General features: G+C 41.7%; 1 protein-coding gene across 2 annotated transcripts in view; it reads right to left on the bottom strand.

Annotated features, from left to right (window-relative positions):
• The window catches only part of ATP6V0A2 (ATPase H+ transporting V0 subunit a2), a 36,630-nt gene that overhangs the window by 1,493 nt on the left and 9,691 nt on the right, over positions 1–25,446 (bottom strand). For both annotated transcript variants that reach the window (XM_063087998.1, XM_063087999.1), the window contains exons 5-18: positions 25,265–25,353; positions 23,950–24,076; positions 21,053–21,135; positions 19,295–19,388; positions 18,291–18,503; positions 13,642–13,792; positions 13,236–13,372; positions 12,823–13,010; positions 12,632–12,722; positions 10,006–10,124; positions 8,453–8,663; positions 6,347–6,466; positions 4,924–5,043; positions 2,869–2,986 (exon numbers count right to left, since the gene is read on the bottom strand). In XM_063087998.1, the coding sequence (XP_062944068.1) occupies positions 2,869–2,986; positions 4,924–5,043; positions 6,347–6,466; positions 8,453–8,663; positions 10,006–10,124; positions 12,632–12,722; positions 12,823–13,010; positions 13,236–13,372; positions 13,642–13,792; positions 18,291–18,503; positions 19,295–19,388; positions 21,053–21,135; positions 23,950–24,076; positions 25,265–25,353 (1,861 nt within the window). The remainder of the gene's footprint in view (positions 1–2,868; positions 2,987–4,923; positions 5,044–6,346; positions 6,467–8,452; positions 8,664–10,005; positions 10,125–12,631; positions 12,723–12,822; positions 13,011–13,235; positions 13,373–13,641; positions 13,793–18,290; positions 18,504–19,294; positions 19,389–21,052; positions 21,136–23,949; positions 24,077–25,264; positions 25,354–25,446) is intronic.

Raw genomic sequence — 25,446 nt, forward strand, 5'->3', positions numbered from 1 at the left:
CTGAAGGATGCAGGATCAGCTGGGGCTCCCGGCTTGCCATGTTCTGGGCATATGCACTGTTCTGGTCCATTTAAAAATCCTTTAAGACTAGATGGCTTTAGTTGTGACAAAGCACAAGACCCCCCAGGGTCTCGCTGCATCAGTCTCTATGTCCTGTTGGATCCCCCCAAAGTCTTCACCCTAAATAATATGCTGGGTATTTAAAGGGGAAACACCTGCCCACGCACCCCACTACATGACAACAAACCATAACCCATCCCACCACACGTAGGGTCCGCTAAGCTCTTTTGGTACACACAGTGACCTCTTTTAACACTCTACCACTTAAAAAAAGTAAACTTTCCTATAGTAAAACTTCTTAGCAAAACCTATTTCTGCAAAATAATGTGTTTCTATATGTGGCGGTCTGCAAAATACACACGTGTTTCTGGAGAAAAAGAAACCAATCCGAGGGCTGGCAGAGGGAAGTCATGGGTTAAGCTCCTTGATCATCTCAAACACTGGGAAAGACAGCATTCCAGAAAAATCAGAGGCCTTCCTCCCAAAGGGAGACCTTGCCTCAGACTGGGGTCAGGTTGGCTCCATCCCAAAGCAGCACTGGACCAGGCAGGGGAAGCCAGACTTCCAGTCCCAGCCCTGACACCAACAGACTAACTGACCTGAGTAAACAATGACCTTCAAGGGGCTTCAGTCTCTTTCTATGCAAAATGGAGATGATGGACCACAGGGTCCCCTCCAGCCACAAATTCTAGACCTTTGGCTATGCTTATAAAAATATTTGTGTAATTAAAAAAAAAAACGCTCTATCATCTGGTGGTTTTCACAAGTACAAACAGCCCTTGCTTTGTACAGTAGTGCAGAAGTGTAGAAATGACCATGCAATTAAAACTGTCTAAAGCACCCCTATTAATCAATGGGAAAAATTACAATTATTCTGTGACCTTTAAAAATTCTTCTCAAAACATTCAAACTATCTTACTGTGGCTAATAAATGTACAGGGAAATGGAAAAAAAAACAGTAAATCTATTTTGAAAACATTGCAAGCACTGAGTATTAAAGTGCTTTTTCAGGACCGGCCCATGGCTCACTCGGGAGAGTGTGGTGCTGATAGCACCAAGGCCACGGGTTCGGATCCCATATAGGGATGGCCGGTTAGCTCACTGGGTAAGCATGGTGCAGACAACACCAAGTCAAGGGTTAAGATCCCCTTGCCGGTCATCTTTTAAAAAAATTTTAAAAATAAAAAAATAAAATAAAGTGCTTTTTCTGTTTAAAAAACAATTTATCAGGGGTAGTTTGAAGAGTGCCTGTCACCTTCTCATTGCATAACTTGGCAAGTTTGGTGACTTGACACAGAGCAAGCATCTTCTCTGATACTTGCCAAACTGTCATATTCTTCTCTAAGCTTGGATCCTCTTTCAACATTATATCTTTTGCACCTTCAATGTCCTGAAATACCTCCAAGCATCGCATCTTCTGGCACGTCTGCATCTTCTTCATACAGCCACTGTCCTCCTCATCATGTCGCTAAGCTCACTGCACCAAATTCCTCTGGGTGCAAATACAGAGTCTCCTGAATGGTAGCAGGGTCAGCATTCCTGCGGTCAGCTGGTTTTTTTTGTAACTCCATTCACACCCCATTCGAATTTCACTTCGAGCATTATCGCTTTTCGTTTCTTTGCTGCACTTTCATCTTTGTTGGCCAATTATCTCTTTTGATTATGCATTTTTGTAAAATATCCCAGGGGTTTGCCACTGGCCAGCAAGGAGGAAACACAAACTACACACTTTGCTGTCTGTGCACAAACGGAATCACAGATGCACAGTGCCCAGTCCAACAGACTCTGAAAGGTGTGATGTGACCAACCACTGACCATGAAACTCAAGTGTGTTATTTACGGGATTCATGGACTAAAGAGCAAGGAGTGAAGTGTGTACTTTATACACGTCTGTCCTTTGGTGTCCATGGGGGATCAGTTCCAGGACCTCCCGCAGATACCCAAATCTGCAGATGCTCAAGTCTCTGATAAAAAATGATGTAGTATTTGCACATAACCTACACACATCCTCCCGCATACTTTAAATCATCTCTAGATTACAGTACTTATAACATCTAATACAATGTAAATGCTATATAAATAGTTGTTATACTGAACATGGGTAGTTCAAAAAGTTCATGAAAAGATTTACATTATTTTTTAATTCTACTTTTCCACAAACTTTCTGAAGGACCTTCGTTTTGCTTAGGGAATAATGACAAGGAAAAAAAGCCTATACATGTTCAATACAGAGCTGACTTTTTTCCCTGAATATTTTCGATCCGAGGTTGGTTGAATCCATGGACGCAAAACCCACAGATACAGAGGGTCGACTGCACACTGTGGTACCTGAAATTTGAACCATGTTCTTGGGGGATAAGTGTTATTCAATCTTTTGTGCATCATAGGAACCATGCGAAGGGAGGACCACCTATAATCAAAACTATTAAGCAGCACTGTTTTAGGACTTGCTTGAAAGAAATAAACACCGATACTTCATAAGGCAGATCTGAATAAAATAACAGTAACAACAAAAACATAGCAGTGGCAGCAGAGAGTGACAGTGTCTATGCCAGAGGTTCTCCAGCCTTCTCAGTTCTCAGTTGTCTTTTCACAGCACCCTTCAGCCAAAAGAAACAGCCAAGAGAAACATGCATGAAGTAGTTAAGTCCAAACAACTTAGTAGCACTAATCACACAGGAATTGAAAGACAGTGCTTTGCTGCCCTCAAATTGAGAACATCCCACAGTGCCTCCTGTGAGTTCACCATGGTGCCACAGGGTGTCTCAGCACAAAGTCGGGGAACTGCAAGTCTAAGCCAAAACTTACGTGCATGAGCCAGACTGAGCGCCCAGAGCCTCAGGTATGAAGCGGTGTTGGAGATGCATCCAAGACAGTACTCAATGGAGTGAATTACTTGGGTCATTAATATTTCTCCAAAATTAAACTGAGAGAGATTACACAAGTGTGTTAGGTTCGTCATATCACATGAACACTTCCACAAGTTAAGTTTGTTCCACCTCCTGGGGTACAACAAACGAACTGCCTTCTGGAATGCTGGTGAGAACACACCAGGGTGTGAGGTGCATTCTGCTCACAGCTCTGCCCCAACCAGCTCAATGATCACAGAGCTCACCCACCCAACTTCCCACACTCATCACTCCCCTTCTACCTCAGCCTCAGTACCCCCTATGTAAACTGAGGGGGCTGGACTAGAGAGCTGTGATTGCCACAACTGCCACACCTTCGCCAGCCCAATGAGACCCCTGATCTAGTCGCAGTCATTACAAAACATCTAATGATAAAGTGGACATTCTCCAACCACAAGACTAGAAGACTATTATTGAAAGTAGGTGTTTAACAGGTAAGAGCATTCTAAATAGAAAGCTGGAGAGGGGAAATTATAAAAGGGGTCCTGGTAGTGAAAGGGCTGCAAAACACTGGGCGAGATGACTCTAACGTTCTTTCCAGCTCTGCTTTCTATTTTCCTATGCTCCTGTGAAATTAATTATTAATCATCCCAAATTAAAATACTGAATTACATGATAATTACAAAATGCTGATTATAATGTTGAAATTTTGTTTAGTCCTTACTAAATGGCCAAACAAAGTTTCCAAGGAAATAAGGCAGCCAGAGTCATGGACATGCTCAATTCTGTCTGCCCAGGATGCGCCTCCCTTCCTTGGGGGAACTCTTTCTTCCCCTGTCCAACCTTATACCGCTAGCCAAAGCGGTTGTGGACTGAACTGTGTTCATCGGAAATTTTTATGTTGAAGCCCTAATCCCAACATGACTATATTTGGAGATAGGGCCTTTAAAGAGGTAACCGAGATTAAATGAGGCCGTAAGGGTGGGGCCCTAATCCAATATGACTAGTGTTCTTATATGAACAGGAAGAGACACCAGGAACGTGAGTGCACAGAGGAAAGGCTATGTGAGGACACAGCCAGAAGACAGCCATCTGCAGCCAAGGACAGAGGCCTCAGGAGAAACCAACCCTGCCAACATTTTGATCTTGGACTTCCAGCTTCCAGAACCGTGAGAAACAAGTTTCTGTTGTTTAAGGCATCCAGTCTGTGCTATTTTCTTATGGCAGCCCCAGCAGACTAAGAGAGCAATCACTCGTCCAGGGATGGCAAGTGACCCTAGCCAGGTCAATCACAGTACATCCTTGGCATTCTTCCTAACAGCAGCCAGTGCATAAGAGCACTTTCCTCTCTGATTCCAAGACTGAAAAAAATAAGCCCAGGACTACCTGCAGCCATGGTTCCATCATCATGGGGCCAACTAGTTTCAGAATATAAAGCAAACTTACAAAGAAAAAAAAAACAACCAAGGCCTCTTGGAATTGGAGATCCAAAAAATGTAATCATCTTCCTGAAATCAACTCAACTTCTGTCCTGTCATGAGCCAGTAGGTTTCCCTTTGAAATTCGTGTGAATTGGATCTCTATTTCCTAAAACTATAGAAAAGTTCTGGCTGATACAGGAATCACTTGAAAGCAATGTCAATGGCACCATAAGTCACTTCAATCATAACTTATAATATTAACACTGTTAAGTCCCACTGTCAAAGTGAAACAACAAAATAATAAGCCAAACTCTTGTATTATGACACCAACTGTATGGCCAAAACAGCAATTGGCAAGCTTTGAGTAACCATTATTTTGGGGTTTTTTTTAGGTTATTGATTATTATCTTTTTGGGGGGGCAGGGGGGCCAGTACCGAGATCCAAATCCTTGGCTTTGCTATTATAGCACTGCGTGCTAACCAACTGAGCTAACTGGGCAGCCCCCTAATTACTATCATTTTTATCACAATGGTTATCTCTATGAAAGCTTGGTGACTTATCTAAGTTTATCAAGAGCAACTGGAAAGATTACCTCTTCACATGTCACTTCTCTGCATCCATCTTCCATCTGGTTATTTCCCTCTTCTATATCTTGGCTTCCCAGCAAAGAAACCTCTTCCTCACTGTCTTTCCTGACAAGTGTGTAGCCACTCTAACAGCCAAGAGAGACAGTCAGTGCCTTCAAAATCACAAGGCGTGACAAACCAAAGTTATACAGCCCTTTTGTTTCTCTTAACAATTCAGCTCTTTGGGAATAAAAATGTTCTTAAAAGAACATGAGTACTTCATTAGGATGGCTATTAGCAAAAAAGCAGAAAAAAGCAAGTACTGGCAAGAATGTGGAGAAATTGGAACCCTTGTGCATTGCTGTTGGGAATATAAAATGGTTCAGATGCTATGGAAAACAGTCTGGTGGTTCCTCAAAAAACTAAACATTGAATTATCATATGACCCACTTCTGGGTTTATACCCAAAAGAACTGAAAGCAGGGATTTGAAGAAATATTTATACACCCATGTTCACGGCAGCATTATCCCCAATAGCCAAAAGGTGGAAACAATGCAGGTGTCCATCAGCTGATGAATGGATAAGCAGAATGTGGTCCATCCATTCAAGGAATATTATCCAGACTTAAAAAGGAAAGAAGTTTCGACACATGCTACAGCATGGATGGACCCTTAAAGACATCATGCTAAGTGAAAGAAGCCAGACATAAAAGGGCACATACTGTGTGATTCCATGTAGATGAGGTCCCTAGTGCAGTCAAGTTCACAGAGACATACAATAGAATTGGTGGCTGCCAGGGGCTGAAGGAGGGGGAGTGGGGAGTTGTTTAACGGGGACAGAGCCTCAGTTTTGCAAGATGAAAAAGTTTTGGAGATGGACGGTGGTGATGGTTACACAATCATGTGAATGCAGTTGATGCCACTGAACTGCACACTTAAAAATGGTTAAAAGGGTAAATTCTATATTATATATGTTTTACCACAATTTAAAAAAAAAGAGGATGAAAAAAAAGACATATAGGAGAACAGTCTGGAAAGAAATTCAACAATATAGTAACTGGTTATAACTGGGTGGTAGAACTTAAGGACACTATTTTCTAAATTTTCTATAATTCAGTTATATTATTTCAGGAAAAAACTCTTTAAAGAAAAAAATTAAGAAGTAAGAATATGGAAAAAAGCTTTTTAATTATGACAAGTGGTGCTGAAGGAGTGACTCCTAACAGGCTTGTGCATAGAGCAGGTCCTGTTTCCACAAGCCCGGGACACGGCAGGCTCTTCTATCAGCCTCCATAGGACAGGCAATATCAGAGTTCTAAATACAGCAAGCTGTGGCTTTTAAATCAAGACACTGGGACCCTCTGAAAGGTGTTTTCTACACCAATCCTTACAGAACTAAAAGTAGACTTTGCTCACAATTCACAAACATGCATCCAACCTCACACTTACCCGGCTTACTCCAAAGCAACTGCGCCCGTTGTGCAGCCACAGCAAAAAGAGTGGTTTTCCCAAGAAGAGGATGGGGACAGACAAAGCTGTGACAACTAGCAACACTCTCTGGACATGCTCCTGTTAGTGCAGAAAGAGAGAAAATCGATTAAAAATGCAAATGTGTGCCAACAGTGTCATTAGCACAGAATTAAATTAGTAAAGATCAAATAGAATGTCTCTATGCAAGGAACATTAAATAAATGTAAGCCAAGTTGTATTTGCCAACGGATCTTTTTCCCAAACTCACAACTGAATTCTGTAACTAATAAATAACATTAATAATACCATAGTAAAATACTGTCTTGTTTTGGATCAGTAAAGAAATTTTAGGAAAATTCTAAATAGAGTCAAACTCTAGCTAATCATTTTCTGAAAACACTATAAGTAGAAAAATGCAAAACCAAGTACAATATTTTTTTTTATATTCTTGGTTCTGTTTTTTTTTATTATTATAAAGACTACTGAAGAAATGTGAGCATGTTGTAAGTAGTTTACTTCTACACACAAAAAACACTGAAATAGCATTCAGAACAAAACCAAAAATACTTCCTTAGAAAGTCGGGAGATTTGCGTTTACTCAAAACTAATTCAAGGGCAAAACACACTTCCACTGACTGAGCAGCTTGTATAGCTTTAAAGGATCTGGACCAGACACTGCACTGCCCTGTGCTGATCACTCTCTAAGGCTGATCCCCGTGTTAAAAAGAGTTCCCAGAGTCACATGCGCTACTCGGGTTGTACTGTCTATGCACCATCAACACAATTCAGTCCTTAAAGTGCCGAGAAAAGTGAGACCACAGGCAGAGCCACATCAGAAGTGCTGGGCTGTGGAGTCAGGCAGACCTGGGTTAAAATACCAGCCCTACTGGCTGCAGAGTGGCCAGGCCTGCCCTGAGCTACCAAGCTACCGGTCATCACCAGTAAAATGGGACACCACCACCTACCTTGTGGGGCTGTGAGAATTAAGAAAGAATAATCAAGGAAAGTACACTTTCAGGTATATAGTAGGTGCTACATAAAGGTAGTTCCCTTTACTGATCTTTCTGACCACAGCACCTATGCCCCACTGAACTCCTTTGTACTTATTTGTATCTATATTATTCTACAAAGTTTCAATAAAATAATGATGAAATACAATTCTTAAAAATCATGAATGGGCGAAATATAAATAAAAGTTGAAAGTTGAATAATTCAAAAAGAACGCACACACACGTCTCATAAATGAAGCCCAAAGTTCTGTAAGTTAAACTTCAAATCTGACTTAAAACTTTCTAGTAGTCAATGGAATGTGAAAAACAAAACCAAATGCTCGTTTCACAAAATCAACAAGATTAAAAACAAAAACAAGGCTCAGAAGAAACACAGGTTCCCACACTAACAATTTAGAGGTATCCCCATCCACCCTCCCCAATGGTACACAACAGGGTGCGCAGCGTCTTCCCCATCTCGCCTCGGGCAGACACTGCAGCACCTAACCCGGCAGAAAGATCCTCTACGTAAAATAAACGCGACAGTAAAAGTTAATGTTTATTGAGTATTTGGTATGTGCCACGCACTTTTTTAAGCACTTTGGACATAACAGCTCTACACTGTTTTTAATCCCATTTTACAGAGGAGGAAACTGAGGCACAGAGAAGTTAAAGAATCTGTTTAAACTTCCATCTTGAGGAAGTGGCAGAGCTGGGCTTCCCAACAGGGTGGTCAGCCCTCAGAGCCCACATTCGGATGTCACACAAATGCACGATTATAGAAAAGTCATTTTTTGAAAGGGCCTGGGTGCTGTGGTCCAGGTGCCCTTTCTAAATGGGGGGCCTGGGCAGCCTTCTGCATTTTCTTCCCACAGTTTTGACAGCTACTGAGAGGGAGCAAGCTGGGTTCTGTTGCCTGACCAGAGCCTCCAGCCACCAGTACAGTGTACAGAGCAGTACTAGCACCTTCTGGTGACAACACACATAAAAAAAACTTCCTAGGTCTGTGGAAATCTCCTTCCTCATTCTACTGGTCAGAATGGAAAGGCTATCAGGAAAACTGCTGCTAAGTTCACGAGGGTGGAATATTACCTACCTGCCCTCGATAAAGACCATTTGTCTCACTAGCTGGGAATAAAAACATGTTGATAAATTCAATCAGAATGCTAGGAGCAACTCTGGAGGATTCTGCTGAAAAAACCAGCCACTTATAAACAATCATAAATATAAGGTATCCAAAGATGCAGAGCATGAAGAGAAGTTCTGGGATGGAAACCAAATAAATATTGAACTTCTTCCTGAAGTGCCTAGAAAAAGAAAGTAATCAATCAACTCATGAGCAAGATTAGCCTAAGTTAAAAAGTAAAGAGAAAATTAATGTGAAATTCTTGTGACTAAAAAAATACAGTACCCCCACCCCCACCCCCAGTTTAAGTACCCATGGTCAACCACAGGTCCGAAAATATTAAATAGAAAATTCCAGAAATAAACAATTCCTAAGTTTCAAATTGCACGCTGTTCTGAGTAGCGTGATGAAACCTCACTCCATCTTGCCCAAGGTGTGAATCATCCCACGTTCAGCATCTCCACACTGTCTCCACACTACCCTCCTGTGAGTCGCTTAGTAGCCATCTCAGTTATCACATTGACTGTCGTGGTATCCCAGTGTCTGTGTTCAAGTGACTCTTATTTTACTTAATAATGGCCCTAAGTCACAAGAGTAATGATGCTGACATATCATCACAATTGTTCTGTTTTATTATTATTGTTGTTAATCTCTTACTGGGCCTAATTTATAAATTAAACTGTATCATATGTATGAATGTATAGAAAAAAAAACACAGCACATATAGGGTCTGGTACTATCTGCAGTTTCAGGCATTCACTGGGGGTCTTGGAACATACTATCCCTCACAGATAAGAGGAGGACAGCCGTGAAGCTTATTTCAGTCAAATATCATTTGTCTTATGATGACTCATACTAGTGTTTCAGATATATCCACAAAGAAAAGAGATGTGAGGACAGTAAAAATGACTCACATTTTTGTGGTCAAACCCCACTCAAACTTTCTTCCTTGGTCCTTTACCAGAAACATCCCTTTCTTTAAAGCCAGTACACAAATTCTTTAAAAAAATTTTTTTTTAAGTTTTCTCATTTGTAAAAATAAAAAAGGAAAATGACAAAAATCACTTCTGGAAATAAATATGAATTTATATGTTGCATGACTTCCCCACTTGAATGTAAGCTTTGTGAGGGCAAAAACTTTTTTCTGTCCTCCTCACTGCTGAATCCCTAGTGACTACAACACAATATGTGCTCAAAAAATATTTGCTAGGGCCGGCCCGTGGCTCACTTGGGAGAGCGTGATGCTGACAACACCAAGTCAAGGATTAAGATCCACTTACCGGTCATTTTTAAACAAAAAAAAAAAAAAAAAAAATTTTTTTTTGCTGAACAAATGAATCGCTGAAACCACAAAAAATAATCAAAATAATAAATAACTAAATAAATAATAAAAACAGAATTGTATACTACAACACCATATTGGTTGTCCTTTACCCAATAAATACAATCTATCATCAAAAAAGCAAAGAAATGCAAAACTTGGTTAATAAACATTGCTTTAAAAAAAAAAAATCTGTACTTACAAGTGGTTAAATATTCCCAGAATGACTCCAAAGGTCATGTGAATAATTCCTAAAATCACAGACATTTTCATTTTGAAAGAGTTTAGAAAAGTGAGGCGATTTGTGGCCAAGTTCCAAATCTAAAGATCGAACAAAATGAAAAAAGATATGTTTAACTTCCTTCAAGAGGTGATACTTGAGAAAGTTTCTGTCTTAAATCAAAAGGCAGCTCTAAATTTAAAAAGGAAACATTCAGATATTTCTCCTTATGCTTTCAATCTGAGAACCACTGATTTTCTTAAAGCAGGGCCACAGACTGTTAAAAAACAATCCCATCGATATAAAGTTCAAATGAAACAATACAGCTTTAGGGGAGGTGCTTAGGAAGTAACCAAAAGAAAAGCCACAGACAGAGAAACACAAAGTTCAGAGAACGCAGGTTCCCTCCTGGGTTACAGCCCCTCTCCTACCCAGGGCGAGGGACATAAAAATACGCATGTTAGATACGTTTACACATGTGCTTTATACACTCTCGTGTGTATATTTGGTAATAAAGTTTAACTGCAAAAAAAAAAAAAAGAAAAGAAAGTGGAAGTGCAGCGAGTGGCCAAGTGGAGGTGACAGCAAAGCCACAGCACGAGAGAGGGACCCAGGTCCATGCACTCCCTATGGTAGCCTTGGCCCCAAGCCAGGACCCCACTCCATGTCCCTGTTTGCTGACTGCTCTTACTCTTTGAAAATTAATTCCTACAGTCCCCTCTCCAGGGGGATTAGGAAAAGAGAAGCAGAGCCTATTAGCACAGAAAAAAATCATTCTCTTTAGGTGGAAAATAAGAATTTAGAATGGGGTGTTTAGGGCTGGGATCTGGGAAGAAGAACGGAAAGCCAGGAAACTTCACTGATTTAAATACAGTGGACATGTCAGGGAGGGGAGGAATAAAAGGGACATGCGGGGAGAGAAAAGCGAGCAAGAAGCCAGATGGAAAACTACACACGCACAGAGCCCATACAGATGCTCAACATCGAAGTCTGTCTTTCCACAATCGTTAAAAAAAAGCTGGGTGCAGAACTATCTTTTAGGTAGAAAGGGGAGATAATAAGAACATATATTTGTGTTTATTTGTATATTCATAAAAAAACTTTGGAAGGATATAGAAGAAACTGTCAGCAGTGGTTCCTGGGCAGGCAGCAGGGAACCAACAGAATAAGGCCATAAGGCTGGGTGGTTAACAGGCTTTTTAGAAGACTGCAGACATGTATGTGTACATATGTACATATATGTATATGTAAAGTACATGCATTGGTATATTTTTGAACCATACGAATATAATGCCTATCTTAAAAATGAAAGCAAAAAAAAAAAAAAAATGCCCCAATCTCTCCTTCCCCCCCCCCCCCAAAAAACCCACTCAAACTTTCTTCCTTGGTTCATTTACTGAGAAACAATTCTTTCCTTAAAGGAAGGCTACAAATTAGTAGTGAATTTGGCTCCAAAATGCTGTATCTTAAGAAAATTATTGTAAAAGTTTTTTGAAGTTACCGAGTGTATTAAGATAATGCTATGACATTAAATTATACAAATTGTGTTTAGAGATGAGAATGAACAGAACATATTTAGAGACACTATGTACTCAGAGAGCTCAGATTAAGGAATGCTAGACTTTCTTGTTCAGGTTTTTTTTTTCATTACTGTACACAATTATATCCATATCCCTCCAAACCAATGTAAGATCATTTCTAAGCTCTCCTTTTAAGAACAAGAAATTCAAATAAATTGAAAAAAGAAAGAAAGGAAGATACAACAATCACAATAACAAATTGAACTTTCAAAAGGAGAGAACAGAACTGAGACTACCAGAGGTGGGAAAGGGGGAGGGTGTGTCAGCAGGAAACTGGTAAAGGGCCACAAAAAGTGGTTACATTGTATTATGTTGAACATACTAGTTATCCTGATTTGAGCATCACATATTGCACACTGGTATGGATATTCAATGCTGTACCCCATAGATATGTACAATCAATTATGTAAAAAAAAAAAAGAATGAGAAATTCCCCAGGAAGACTCTTGCTGGCCTAGGGGAACACCCCCAGGTACATCCTGTGGTCTGTGACCCACCACTGTAGCCTCATGGGACTGCCTGCTGAGTCCCCTTGGTGGATAGGAGTAGGGGAGTCCTCGCACCCTGGGGCTACTGTCCTCACTTTGGACAACTACCCTAAAAAGTGCCATGAAAACTTTAAGCTCCCTTTCAGCTCTAAAATTCCATACTACTTCCCTCTAAAGCCAAGGGTAAAAAACAACTCACATATACAAAGAAGAAATTTAACAGCATACATTGCATGGCTACTAACTGTCATTTTTCACTAGAGTAAAACAGGTCAGAAATGTGACAGAATGCAGCCCCACCTCTCTGTAGATTCAGGTTGGGACAGCAATATCGGCTTCCCAAGCTGAGAGCTCCACAGCTCCCCGCCTCACCTATGGGTCCATGCGGCCAGGCACGCCCAAGGGCCACTGGCGTCCACAGCACCCGCCCCAGACGTACAGACATGTGACCCGTGCTATAGATGCTAGACAACATTGGGGCATTAAAACTCAGTGGTTCCCCCAAGCAAGTGGAGATGATGGTGGGAAAACTGCACTCACAGGGTCAATGCCAAGAGGATAAGGGCCTTGGAACACTCCAGGAACACTCGGATCCAACTGCAAAACCCTGCTGTGCCTCACGACACTGTCGCTGTAACAAAACAAGTGAGAGGCTTACTGCAGGGAGGAGGAAGGAATCTTGGAAAAATGCTTTTTCTACCCCAAGTGTCAAGTGGTGACAGCACACTTACTTCCAAAGTACCATCTTCTTATGTTCCTGCAGAGCGTGACTGGAGCTGTACATGGCAGAGACATTCCACCCAGAGCCAAAAAGGTTGACTGACTTTGAAAAGCAGTCGTTGTAGATGAGGCCTGTGTATACTGAGAACAGTCCCATCAGCAAGAGAATGTATCGACCATTAAAAAACATTCTCATGATCTGTGGAAAGAGAGCGTGACAGTCAAACACGACTGCTGGCAGAACACGTTCCCATGCTAAAAATGGGTTTGGCACGTTCCCAGCCTCTCCTCTCACGGTTTCCCAGAAAACAACCTAATGTAGCAGATGTCCCTGCCATCCACGTACACAGCATAGTTATCACCAAGAATGAACACTACTAACACTACCCAGCCAGACATAATGAACTGAGTATTATACTTTTACCTCCTGTGACTGCTTTAGTCTGGGATGATTTTCATTTAACACCAGCAAGAGGGCAAATAAGAACATCACAAAGCCATGTCCAAAGTCTCCAAACATCACAGCAAATAAAAATGGGAAAGTGATGATGGTGAAGAGAGCTGCAGGAAAAATAAAAGGTAAGAGACTTCTCCTTTACAGCAAACACAGAAAATCTAAATTAATTCAAACACAACGATATAATATGATCTTGACTTTTTCCACAAGCACCAAGATAGAATTGTGAGGTTACTTTTAAAACTTTATTCTTAATAAGATGATTAAAAAGTAGCAATGAGCCTATTTTACCAAACATCTGTTACATCCTTATACCAAGAAAAAGTAGCAATAACATATGAAATGCAAGGATTTACAAACTGAGACTTCCCACCTGGATTCACTTCTCTGTAGCTGCCAACTCCATAGGCATCCACGATGTTCTGAAATCCCTCAGTGAACTTGTTGGTGCGGATGAGAGTGGGAGGTGTTTCTTTTGTTGGGATTGTGTTCATAAATGAGGGGATTGTAGAACCACTCTCTCTCTTTTGCATAAAGAAAGGAGAAAAAAATTACTACACACTATTCAACAAATCTAGGTTAGCTGCTATGGGCCAGGCTCTGTGCATAGTTATGGTGAAGTTATTATATTATGGCAGCAGGAGAAGCAAGGGCCCCTGTGAGGAAGAGGCAAGGCTCGGGGAGGGCCGGGCTGGGGGTGGGGCCACGGGAAGGGCTGCGGAATGAGAGGTGTGTGCACAGAGAAGTAGGCCTAGAGTCACTGACACAAAACTGAAATCGTGTACTTTATCTCTCTGAAATTGTCAAGAAAGAGGAAGTTAGAGACAACTACAGTATCACCTAATAAAAAACGAGAAAAACAGATAAGAATCATCAAAATGTCAACATTAACTGTATTTGCATGGCAAAATCATCTATCTAATTACTAATTATATAGTATTTATAATTCTTCTGAAATAAATTACGTTGATCAATAATTTTAAAAAAACTTTTTATAACAAAGTAAAACAGGTTATTAACAGAAAAGTAGATTTTCCCGTAAAATTAAATTTCTTAAAACACACACATGGTAAGGGGGTTCTGGGAAAATTCCCAGCAGTGGCAGTTTTGGATCTCCCTGAATCCCCCTGAGAGAAGGCGGTGCAACTAGACAGCAAAACAAAAAACCCGCAGACAATGTTTGCAGAAAAACTATGTCCCCACAGACACCAAAATGCAAATGGGTGGCACAACCACCAATAGCTGTGAGATCTGCATAATGGCCCCTGGACCACAGGAGGCATAGGAAGCTATGTAGCCTCTGAGAGACCAGAGAAAAGAACACCCAAAAGAGCCAGAAAGTATTCCCTGAAAAGCACAGTAGGCCAACCCAAGAAAAGCAGCCGGACCAGGGAAGGATTCTGTCCAGTCCAAGAGCGGGTGCAACTCACAGAAGTGACCAGCCAGGGCTCTCCCCACCAAGGGGGCCCCATGCTGAGGAAACCTGCTGGGAGGGAAATCAAGATTAAGCAGGACAGGGACAAAACAAAGCAGGAAAGAGAAGGTCCAGATAAAAGAGACAGAGAGGAAATCTCAGATCCAGGAGTTGACATGTTTTTATCAGAAAAGAAAATCTCTGTGGAGCTTGGAAAGCTGTGCTGAACCTTCCTCCTTCTAAGAGTTTCATGAGTACCTTAAACATGTTCCAGAAAACTAATTTCATTTAAAAGTGAACAAGAGAAGGATGGAGGTCAAATCTCATACAAAGTTATAACAACAAAACAGTCTAAGGAGCAGAATAACATCTATACGGACAGTGAGAACACACCAGAAAGACTGCCCACAAAACAGGTGAAAATGGCAACTTACTGTTTCAAAATGAGCTGAAAGAATTAAGAAAATAATACAAGACAGAAATCAGCACCATAAATCAGAATAAGGAGGACTCAGAAATGAGATAACAGAACTCAGGAAGGAATTATAAAGAAAAAAGGAAAAACCTTATTTCAGAATGAGCCAAAATAGGAAAGAATTCACAATGCCATCAGAGAAACAGAAGGTGGGAAGACAGGAAATTTTTACAAATCAAAAAGAAGGGAAGAAAGACAAAAGGATTCAAAGGAAGGTGACAGATACTGAAGATAAGCAGAGAAGGTTCAACCTGAAGAAAACAGGAGGTCCTGAAGAAGAAAAGCAAAGCAGGAGAATGGAACAATACTAACAACAATAACTCAGGAGGACTTTTCTGAAATTAAAAAACAACAGAAGACTACATATTAAAAGAATACACTGCTGGGCCGGCCCGTGGCTCACTCGGGAGAGTGTGGTGCTGATAACACTGAGGCCATGGGTTCAGATCCTATATAGGGATGGCCGGTTCGCTCACTGGCTGAGCGTGGTGCTGACAACACCAAGTCAAGGGTTAAGATCCCCTTACCGGTCATCTTTTTTTTAAAAAAAAAAAAAAAAGAATACACTGCATATCTGAGAATACCAACCCCTAATGACCACATCAAGACATATTCTAGGAAAATTATCGGTCTTTAAAGAAAAAGAAAAATTCCCTTGTGCATCTGGGCAAATAAAAAGCACATCACTCATAAGGAAAAGAAAATGAGATAAACATGAGGCTTTTTGTCAGCAACACTGTGCCCAAACAAAATGGAGTAACACATTCAAGATACTCATAGGGGAGAAAAATTGAGCCAAGAATTTTTTTTCCAGAAAAACTTCCAATTATAAAGGCAGCAAACAGACACCATGATTGACATGTGAGAATTCTGGGAATACTGTTCTCCTGAGCCCCCCCGTCTCCTAAGGAATCTCTAGGGAACAAGCTTCTGACAGCCACATGACTGAGATGTGGCTACAAGAACGGGTGGCCTGCAGGTGGAAGCTCCGACTCCCAGATGAGCCTGGTGCCCACGCTGTGCGCCCCAGCAAATGCAATCTGGCACCCTCCAGACACGAGGCCTCCATCATGAGCCAAAGGTGCCCGAGGAGCTTGTGGCGCAGTGTGGTGAGCTGGTTTTCACCAACACTAGAAAGGGTTTTAACTGCCTGGTTACATCCATGAAAGGCAGCCTTTTTCAAGAAAAGTAACAATGCGAGGACAAATGAAAAGCAACAGAAGAGACCAGAAGAAAGAGAAGGAAGGGGCAGAGGGAGGAATATGGGCCAAGGGAGCTCAAAACCCCTACAGTGGAAGCCTCAGTATCAGGACCTGGAGGTGGAACAAGGAAGAGCCACGCAGGAGGCCAAATGGTGACCGACACCTTCACTGGGAACTTGCAAGAGACACCAACAGCGTATGCATGCAGGAGATGGCAGGAACAGCAACTTGGGCAATTTCTGAACTGGACACAGCAACCTTAAAAGTTTAAAAGCAGCACGCACACACACACACATGCACACACACCACATCACTCCCTCAAAACTGACATTACCTCAGTAAATAAGATTCATCTGTATTTATCTTTAAAACAGATAGCTGTACTCTAAAATCACAAAATAGTATTTACATGTTGTCTGCTTTCTCAGCATTGGGTATTTTACATTTGTGTCATAACCAACATTAGATTTTACATTTGCCCCGAGCTTTTACATTTGCACCTGTGCTCCCAAACTGGGGCAGCAGGGGGCCCAAGGGCTTCAGCCACACACCCCCTGACACCTGCATCCAGCCCAGCAACAACCGAGTCACCACTGGAAGACACCTGGTCTCCCCTGCCTGAATGAGGGAAGTGCCACGGGACTCGACCACACCCCCCTTCCTCCTCCTCCCACGCTATCTCCCTTTCCCTTCCCTTCTCCCCCTCCCCCACAACTGCTTTGCAACATCTTAGAATGTAAAAAAATAATATTAATGAATAAATTGTTTTAAATAAATAAATAAGGAGTCTGGAGGGGGGAAAAAGATTTTACATTTGTATCATCACAGAATTACGTAATAAGACAAGGTGATTAACAAAAAAAAACAAAAAAAACTTGTTGTCTTAACTGTTAAGAACTGAGTTTCAATGTAGGAAAAAAAACTCACTGAAACATACAAGAATTACTTTACAGCCTTGGAGTGAGAAAAGCCTACAATTCAAAATCTAGAAGTCCTAAGAGCAAGGATGGATAAGTTCAACTATATTTAACAAAAACTTCTTCATGACCCAAACAAACAAGAATGCCATAAGTCAAAAGACAAGTGACAAACTCGAGAAAATATTCTTACTCATATCACAGACAAGAAGCCAACAGAAATTAGCAAGGAAATGAAAAACCCAACAGAAAATGGGCAAAGGGTATGAACAGGCAGTTCACAAAAATAGAAAATTCAAAAGGCTCTTAAACATAGAAAAAGGTATTCAACTCCACTCATAATAAGAGAAATGCGATGGCTGGCAATTTCTGTGGAAATTGATCCAGCAATTCCATTTCCGGGAATTTATCCTACAAATAAATTTGTACATGTACAAAACATCAGAGGTCAAGTGTTATTCACTGCAATGGTATTTATGAAATTGGACACTAGCTAAATGAGTAGGGAATTAGTTAAGTAAACCATGGTACCTGCATACAACAGAATATTACATAGTTATTTTTTAAAACGGAAGTTTCATTAAGTCAAAAGAACAGTATAAACAGCACATAATCTTTTGTGAAGGGAAAGAGAAATATCTATTCATATCTGCTTAACAATGATTAAGAAACCCAAAGACACAGCGGATCTAAAACAATGGTTATCTCTGAGTAGAGGAAGTGGACCAAGGAGGCTAAGAGATAGGAGGAAGCCACTTTGCTGTGTCTTTTGTACTTTTTTATATTCCTTGTTACTTTTAAACCATGGGAATGTATTACTTATTCAAAAGAGCGATTTCAAAATGCATGCACACAAACACATCCGCAAATGGCCAGCTCTCCCTAATGTCAGGTCACAAGAGGGGTCAACCCAACGCCTGCTCCCTGGCCTGTGAAATCCCATTTCCTTCCTTCTGGAGTGTCAGGGCTCTGCAGTCTCCCCAAACTGCTGGCCGAGGAGAGGAGGTGCCTTACCGAGCCTTCCTCCAACGCATGGCGCAGGTCATGCAGGTCAGCCTCAGGACACCAGACCTCGGCAATGAGGCACTTGTTGGTCACGTCAAAGCTGCACATGTTCAGCATGTGGTAAATAGCCTTCATCTTCCTCACCTGGATGACGCGGCTGTAGACCGTCTCAGCAGCCTTACAGAGCACTTGCCTTAGGTAATCCTCAGTTTTGTGAAGCACCTGGGGAAGAGCACATGTGGGCTGGCAGCGTCGGGCACGACTCCTTTTTGTCCTTCTGGTGCCTGACTTCCTTCAGGGGAGTTTCTCCCCAGTGATAGAGGGTCATTCCAGGCATCTGCCTCTCAGGGTGGCAGTTAAGGGGGCCATTCATTCCTTCACCTCCCCGATCCCAGGTCCACCCGGGGTCAGGCAGAAAACTTAAATGCAGCCAATCATGTGGCCCCTCTTGGGAGGCTGCCTCCAGAGAACATGGCCCCAGGGACACAGGAGACGGTCAGACCTCATCTATCTCGGTCCAGGGAGCTCCCAGGGTTCTCCTTCCCCATTCCCCAGCTTGGCCAGTCCCCTATCAACCCTGTGAGCCACCAACCCACCCCATCCCACTCTGCCCAGAAATCCCCTTTTGCTCAAATGAGTCAGAATCTGCTTCTTGCCACTTGCCACCAAGACCCCCTCACTGGCATCAGGAGAAACCTCCATTTAACTAGTACAGGTAAAATAATACCCACCATCTTAAATAGGATTACTTGTCCTTTGTGATCAGGAATGACAATCCAACATATCAAAGATGACTAAAGAATCTTTTTTTTATGTCCCATCACTACTACCTAAGCTTCCAACAGGCTGCTAAAATGAAACTTCATGAAGAGCAGGTAGGGAAGTAACATTTCAATCTCACTAAAACATCCTGATTTGTCTACAACCAAAATTAACCACATTAAAAAAGTAGTAGGATTTGTAAATGTTTCACATCCCTCAGGTAAGAAGGCAGCAGTTTCCGGGTTACTCACAGTATAAAGATCTTGAATCCGAGTATTTAGTCCCTCCTGAATCTCTCTTCGCTCCTCAGCCGTATTTGGATATGGGTAGACATGGCAGTGGTAACTAGAAGACAGAATGAAACACAGTCCCACATATGTCAGGACTAGAAGGGGCTATATCTAACACTAGAACTAAATTCCATTCACCACCCAGGCCTATCTCCTTCCAACATGGAATAAAAGCAGACCTCTGGGAGAAAAAGGTGCAGACATGGGCACCTGCCCATGTTAAGACCTTGCACACAGACACTCAACAAATATCTGCTGAATTAAACAGATTTAGCAAGCTCTTTCCAGGATCCAAATCCTACTCCTGCCCTCAATGATTCCTGGAAGCTCATTCTCAATTCCATCTTTCTGAAATTCACCAACATCCTTGGGCTAGGAATCATTAAACAGGTTTAAATAAAACACAAAAACAAAGACAAATCACACACATACACAAAAATAAAAGGAAAAAAGAGCTGTCTCCTCACAGCTGCCTCTAACAGGTTCTCCCATCTCCCTGGTTTCACAGAGCCAATGTCTGCACAGGGGCCACTTGACACCCAGACCACACAGGGAAAACTGCAGTCACTCTCATACCACCTTAACATGTTAATACCATACTTACAATTTTTCTTTAAGTTCTGACTCTGAAAAATTTAATACCTACTCTGGCCTTATCCTTAGCAATGACACCTGTGAAATCATGGGTTGCTGACTGGGTATAGTTTTCCTAATCTATGTCAACACAGATATATATTTAGTAAAATAATAAAAGGTTTATCCAGGTGACACCTAAAATTACTTTCTATACCACCAATGAATGAGAACCAAACACAGGTAAACAGAAAATATCCAGGCCTTACCCTGCATGCAAAAAACAAGGCAATCGGGCCGACCCCGTGGCGCACTTGGGAGAGTGCGGCGCTGGGAGCGCAGCAATGCTCCCGCCTGCGGGTTCGGATCCTATATAAGGATGGCCGGTGCGCTGCTCACTGGCTGAGCGCAGTGCAGCCGGTCACAAAAAGACCAAAAAAAAAAAAAAAAAAAAAAAAAAACAAGGCAATCTAAAAATCTCCATTGGTATAAGAAAGCGAAGGGCTTTGAGTTTTTTGTTTGGCTTTTGCTTATGTTTCCATTTGTTGACAGGAAGAACTCACAGACAGGTTTTTGTTGCAGCACTACTCAACACTTACTGACAGCTTACATCATACTAACACCTCACAGCTGCGCCATCTCGTTTAGTCCTAACAGCCCGATGAGAAAGGCATTGCTATCCCCTTTCACAGATGAGGAAACTGAGGCTTGGTCACTTGTCCAAGTTAGCCCATGGAGGGAGTGGCAAAGCAAGGCTCCTCGTCCAGGCAGGGCCACCCAGGGTCCATTCATCCCCATATACCATGCCCCCGAACTCATGGCGCACAGGAGAAAAGATGCACCATGGGGTACTGATGACGGATGAACTGTCATGTGGCTGACAGCGATAGGAAGGCACAAAGAATTAAAACCTAATTCCTTCTCAATTGATCTGAAGCCTGATTCCCAAGGAAAAAAAAAACCAAATCCGGAACATTATTAACACTGTCACTACTTTTAATTTATTCTAAGTAATGCACTGGCAAAAGAGATGACAAATCTCTTTGCCCCTACCATACTTCACTTGACTATACAGGAATATTTAAGGAAAACTAGAAGTTACTGAATATAAGGAAAGAGATGAAATGAAATGTTTCTTTTTCTTACCAATCACATATCTTCTTAACCTTGTGGCCAATCTGCTCTCCCCAAAAGGATATTAAAAACACATACCATTTTATGACTTCCCCCTGGAAAGAACGAATAAGGGTAACTGTTACTTTTGTGTACATGACTTCTAAATCCTTGGCAGCTCAAACACTGTCAGTTTTAGTTCATTCATTCATTCAATACAGACAATCCTCATTATTTGCAAATTCACCTATGTGCTAAAATAACCCCAAAATCAATACGTGTAGTGCTTTCACAATCATGTGCAAAGCAGAAAAAAATTTTAGGTACCCAACACTCTCGTTCCCAAGGCCCAGCAAGGCAACACTCTGCCTTCTCATTTCAGTTCTCACGCTGTAAACAAGTGTCCTTTGCGTGGTCTATTTAGAGCCATGTTTTTCACAATTTTGTGCTTTTTGCTGGCAATTTTGCTATTTAACATAGCCCCCAAGTGCAGTGCTGGCTAATGTTCCTGAGCACAAGAAGGCTGTGACGTGCCTTATGGAGAAAATACGTGTGTTTGATGAGCTTCATTCAGGCATGAATTACAGTACTGTTGGCCATGAGCTGAATGTGAATGAATCAACAACATATATTAAATAAGGTGTCTACACAGTAACACAAATAAAACAAGGTTATGTATTGATCAGGTGACATAATGTGACCAGAGGCTCACAGGAACCCAACCCTGTATTTCCTCTAGGAAAATGGTTCAGTATTCACTACTCAGTGTTCTCAGTGACTTTATAGAACATAACTACTGCAAATAACAAGAGTCAAGTGTATTTACAAATATTCAGCAAAATAGAATTCTACAAAAAAACTGAATAGGTTTCAGGTAACATTGTGGACACCAGGGACATGGCAGTGAACAAAAGAGATAAAAGTCCCCGACCTAGAAGGGGAGGGAACTTCTATTCACGTTGACGGCGAGAAATACAAAGAAAATGTATAACACACTGGATGGAGAAAGTGTGATGAGGAAAATAAGGCTGGCAGAGGAAACGGGAGGGCGGGTGCTATGATCTCAAACAGGGTGGCAATGAAGGCCTCCCAGAGAAGGAGTGTTAAGAAGTAAAGGAGGGAGCGAACCACACCAACACTGGAGGAAGAGCCCTCTGAGCAAAAGGAAAAGCACAAGCAGAAGCAAATTCAGGAGAAGAATAGGATGAAGTGGGACAGCCAGGCTGAGAGTAGTAACAGAGAAGGTCAGAGATGTGACGAGGGCCCATGGCCCACTGTAGTGCGTGGGTCTTTTTGCTGTGTAAGACAGGAAGCCACGGGTCTTAAGTAAAGGAAAGACATGATCTGACTATAGCTGCACAGGGATCACTCTGGATGTTGGGAGCAGGAGAGACCGGAGTGCGGCGGGGCAGGAGCTCAGACAAGAGGTGAGTCCTGGGTTGGTAATGATCCCTGGACCAGGACAGTGGTAGAGGAGGTGAAGAGAAGTGGCCAGACTCTTTGTATTTAAAAGACAGGTCGCCAGATCTGGTGATGGATTGAAGTATGAGAAAAAAAGGAGAGTCAGGATAACCCCAAGGTTTCTGGCCTGAGCAGTTAGAAAAATGGAGTTGCCATGTTCTGAGATGGAGGGTCTGGAAGGGGACTTTAGGGGGAAAGATCAGGAGTTCAGCTCTAGGCATAAGGTGGAAATGTCTTTCGGATATTTAAAAGAAAATATGGAGTAGACAATTCAATTTAAAATTCTAGTGTTCAGGGGAGATCCAAACTACAGATACACATTTTGGGGATGGTATTTAAAACCAAGAAATTATATGAGATCCCTAAGGGCAGAGAGAAGAGAGAAGCTGTCCAAGAACTGAGCCCTGAGGGCACAGGGAGCAGGGGACAGGTTGGGGAGCTACAGCAAAGCCCAGGCAGGTGGCCCCAAAGCCAAGGACACAGGGCAGTGTGAGGAAGAACCAGCTGACTCTTGAAAGAAGAGAAAGGGTGGAGAAAGGTTGGGAGAAAGACTGCACTCAATGAATAAGTAAATTAACTGAGCACTCATTCAATGTATTGAGGATGGTGGGAGCCAGACTCCATACCATCAGATGAGAGTTAAAAACACAGAAAAAGAGAAGTCTGGTAAGAACTGATTAGAACTGAAGGTTACAGTTTGAACACGTGGCTTAATAACATACATGTGGATTGCTATAGAAATAGTTAAGGGGTATGTGTGCACATATGCTGTGACTGCTGAGGAGGCCTAGAAGCAATGACGCTGCAGGATGAAACAAACACTCAAGCACCAGATCATCATTTCTGAATCCCACCTACATTAAAAGGGACCAGGGCTCCTTGGAGAAATGGGTGATTCCAGGGCTGAGGCAGGGAAAGCACAGGATGAAGCTAGAACATCCTGTGGTGCCAGAAAATAAGGGACTACTCCATTTATGATGAAGACATGCCAAAGGACACAGGAACATGCATGACAGGACTCCCAGTGGTCAGGTCAGAGACAATATGGGCATCAAAATTAGTAAGGACAGTAAGAGACTACTTAATTTAATGAAATAGGTATCCAAGAGTCCATGGTGATATAAATAAATGGGTGAATGAATGAGGGAGAAGGGAAAGTTCCCCTTATGTAGAACAATAATTAAGAAATACAGAAAGAAGGATAGGACAATTGGTGAAATCTGAGTAGGATATGAGGCTCACAATGTAGGACCGTATCTACATTCATTTCCTGACTTCGAAGGCCACATAGTGGCAATGCAGGAGAAAGTCCTTGATTTTAGGAACTACACACGGAAGTGCTCCAGGACACTAGTCATCAGGTCAGCAACTCACTCTCAAATGGTTCAGGAGGAAAACGTTCTTTGCACTGTACCTCCAACTTTGCTGTAAGTCTGCCACTGTTAAAAGGGATCATGACATTTACTCACTGTTTCAGGGTCTTCAAGGGACTCATCCAGTTCTGCATAGGTCACAATGGTGTACCCTTTGCAGACCCTCCACAACATTTTTTCAAATGCTTCAACTTTTCCTTGATTAATTAGGCCAGACACAAACCTATGAGACAATAAAGACAACCTAGTCAATTAAAAGCAATGAATATCATCAAACTGCATTAAAAGAATGATAACAACCTCCATGTCTGGAAAGATGGTGAAGAAATCCTGAAAGCCCTCCAAGTGCCAAACATCTCAAATGCTAGGTAAAATATTTTTGAAATGGTCTTTTAAATGTATAGCTGAGCCTATAAGAAAGAAAAATTCTTAGAATCCAAAAATAAAACAGGATGTCATGGCTGTCCTGATGTAAAATACTGTCTCAGTATCTTCAGACCCCGAGTTTAATGCCAGCATGGGAGACAGGAGACAGGCACAAGCCCAGACAAAGTGAGGAGATGGAACGGAATCCCCCCTGAAGTTGAGGACTTCTCCATATCCAAAGGGCTACACCTTCAGTGAATGAGTGGACTAGAAAGAAATCCACCTTGCAAAGGAGCCTACAAGTAAACTTTTATTTCAGTTTTGGTTCTGGATGGAGGGAGGAAGTCTTCTCTGAGAATTTATAACCATAGGCTAGAATTGACTTGGGTTTGTGACAAATTCATATTACTTGCCTATTCAAAAATCAAACCAACCAACAAAAAATCCCATGCTGAAAGACATATGCAAATGATTCCAGGTTGGCAGAGCACGCCCAGATACCTGACGGATATAAACATAAAGTCCTCTCTGGAGGAACACATCCTTAAACTAAACATCACTACATTCCTTCAGATAAGGAACTGAGAAATGTAAGTTCATAATAAAAAAATTTTTTTAAAAATCACAAATTACGTGAGGAAACAAGTTACCATTAGTTGTTCAAGTAAGCAGAAAAACAGCAGAAAGAGACCCTTAAAATATGATTAATAAAAAAATTAACCAAATCACTTTAGCCCCTGTTTCCATCAAAGAGGACTTGATGCTCCAATGATTTCAATTATTTGGGGCTGATGGGAGTAAGAATGAGTGACATAAATGTTCCTTCTTTCTACCTCCTACCAAAAGAAGAAATGTCAATCATATTTAGCTAAAAAGTCAACACAGCTGAGTAATTCAGCTCAACAAGGATAGGAGCACAGTGTTTTCTTAAACAAACATTCACTTTCATTCAATCGTGGGCTGTGAAATGGTCCCCATTCACCCATCTGCAGAGCTCTTCTAAGAAGGGCAGAATGACACTTGAAGTCCCATCCTTACCACCTACCCCAGTTTTGCTCCCAGCCTCTGCATACAGCTGTAGTCCAACAAAGAATCATTCTCTAAGGCAGGGAATTCTTCATAAGTGGGTTCAAACTAGAAAGAGATACATAAAACCAAGCGTGTCTCATTAAAAGTGACACTTTGTCATGTCATATTTCCAAACAAGTTTATACAGCATCATAACTA

This window comes from Cynocephalus volans, chromosome 2 (genome assembly GCF_027409185.1).
Source record: "Cynocephalus volans isolate mCynVol1 chromosome 2, mCynVol1.pri, whole genome shotgun sequence".
In the NCBI taxonomy this organism is placed as follows: Eukaryota; Metazoa; Chordata; class Mammalia; order Dermoptera; family Cynocephalidae; genus Cynocephalus; species Cynocephalus volans.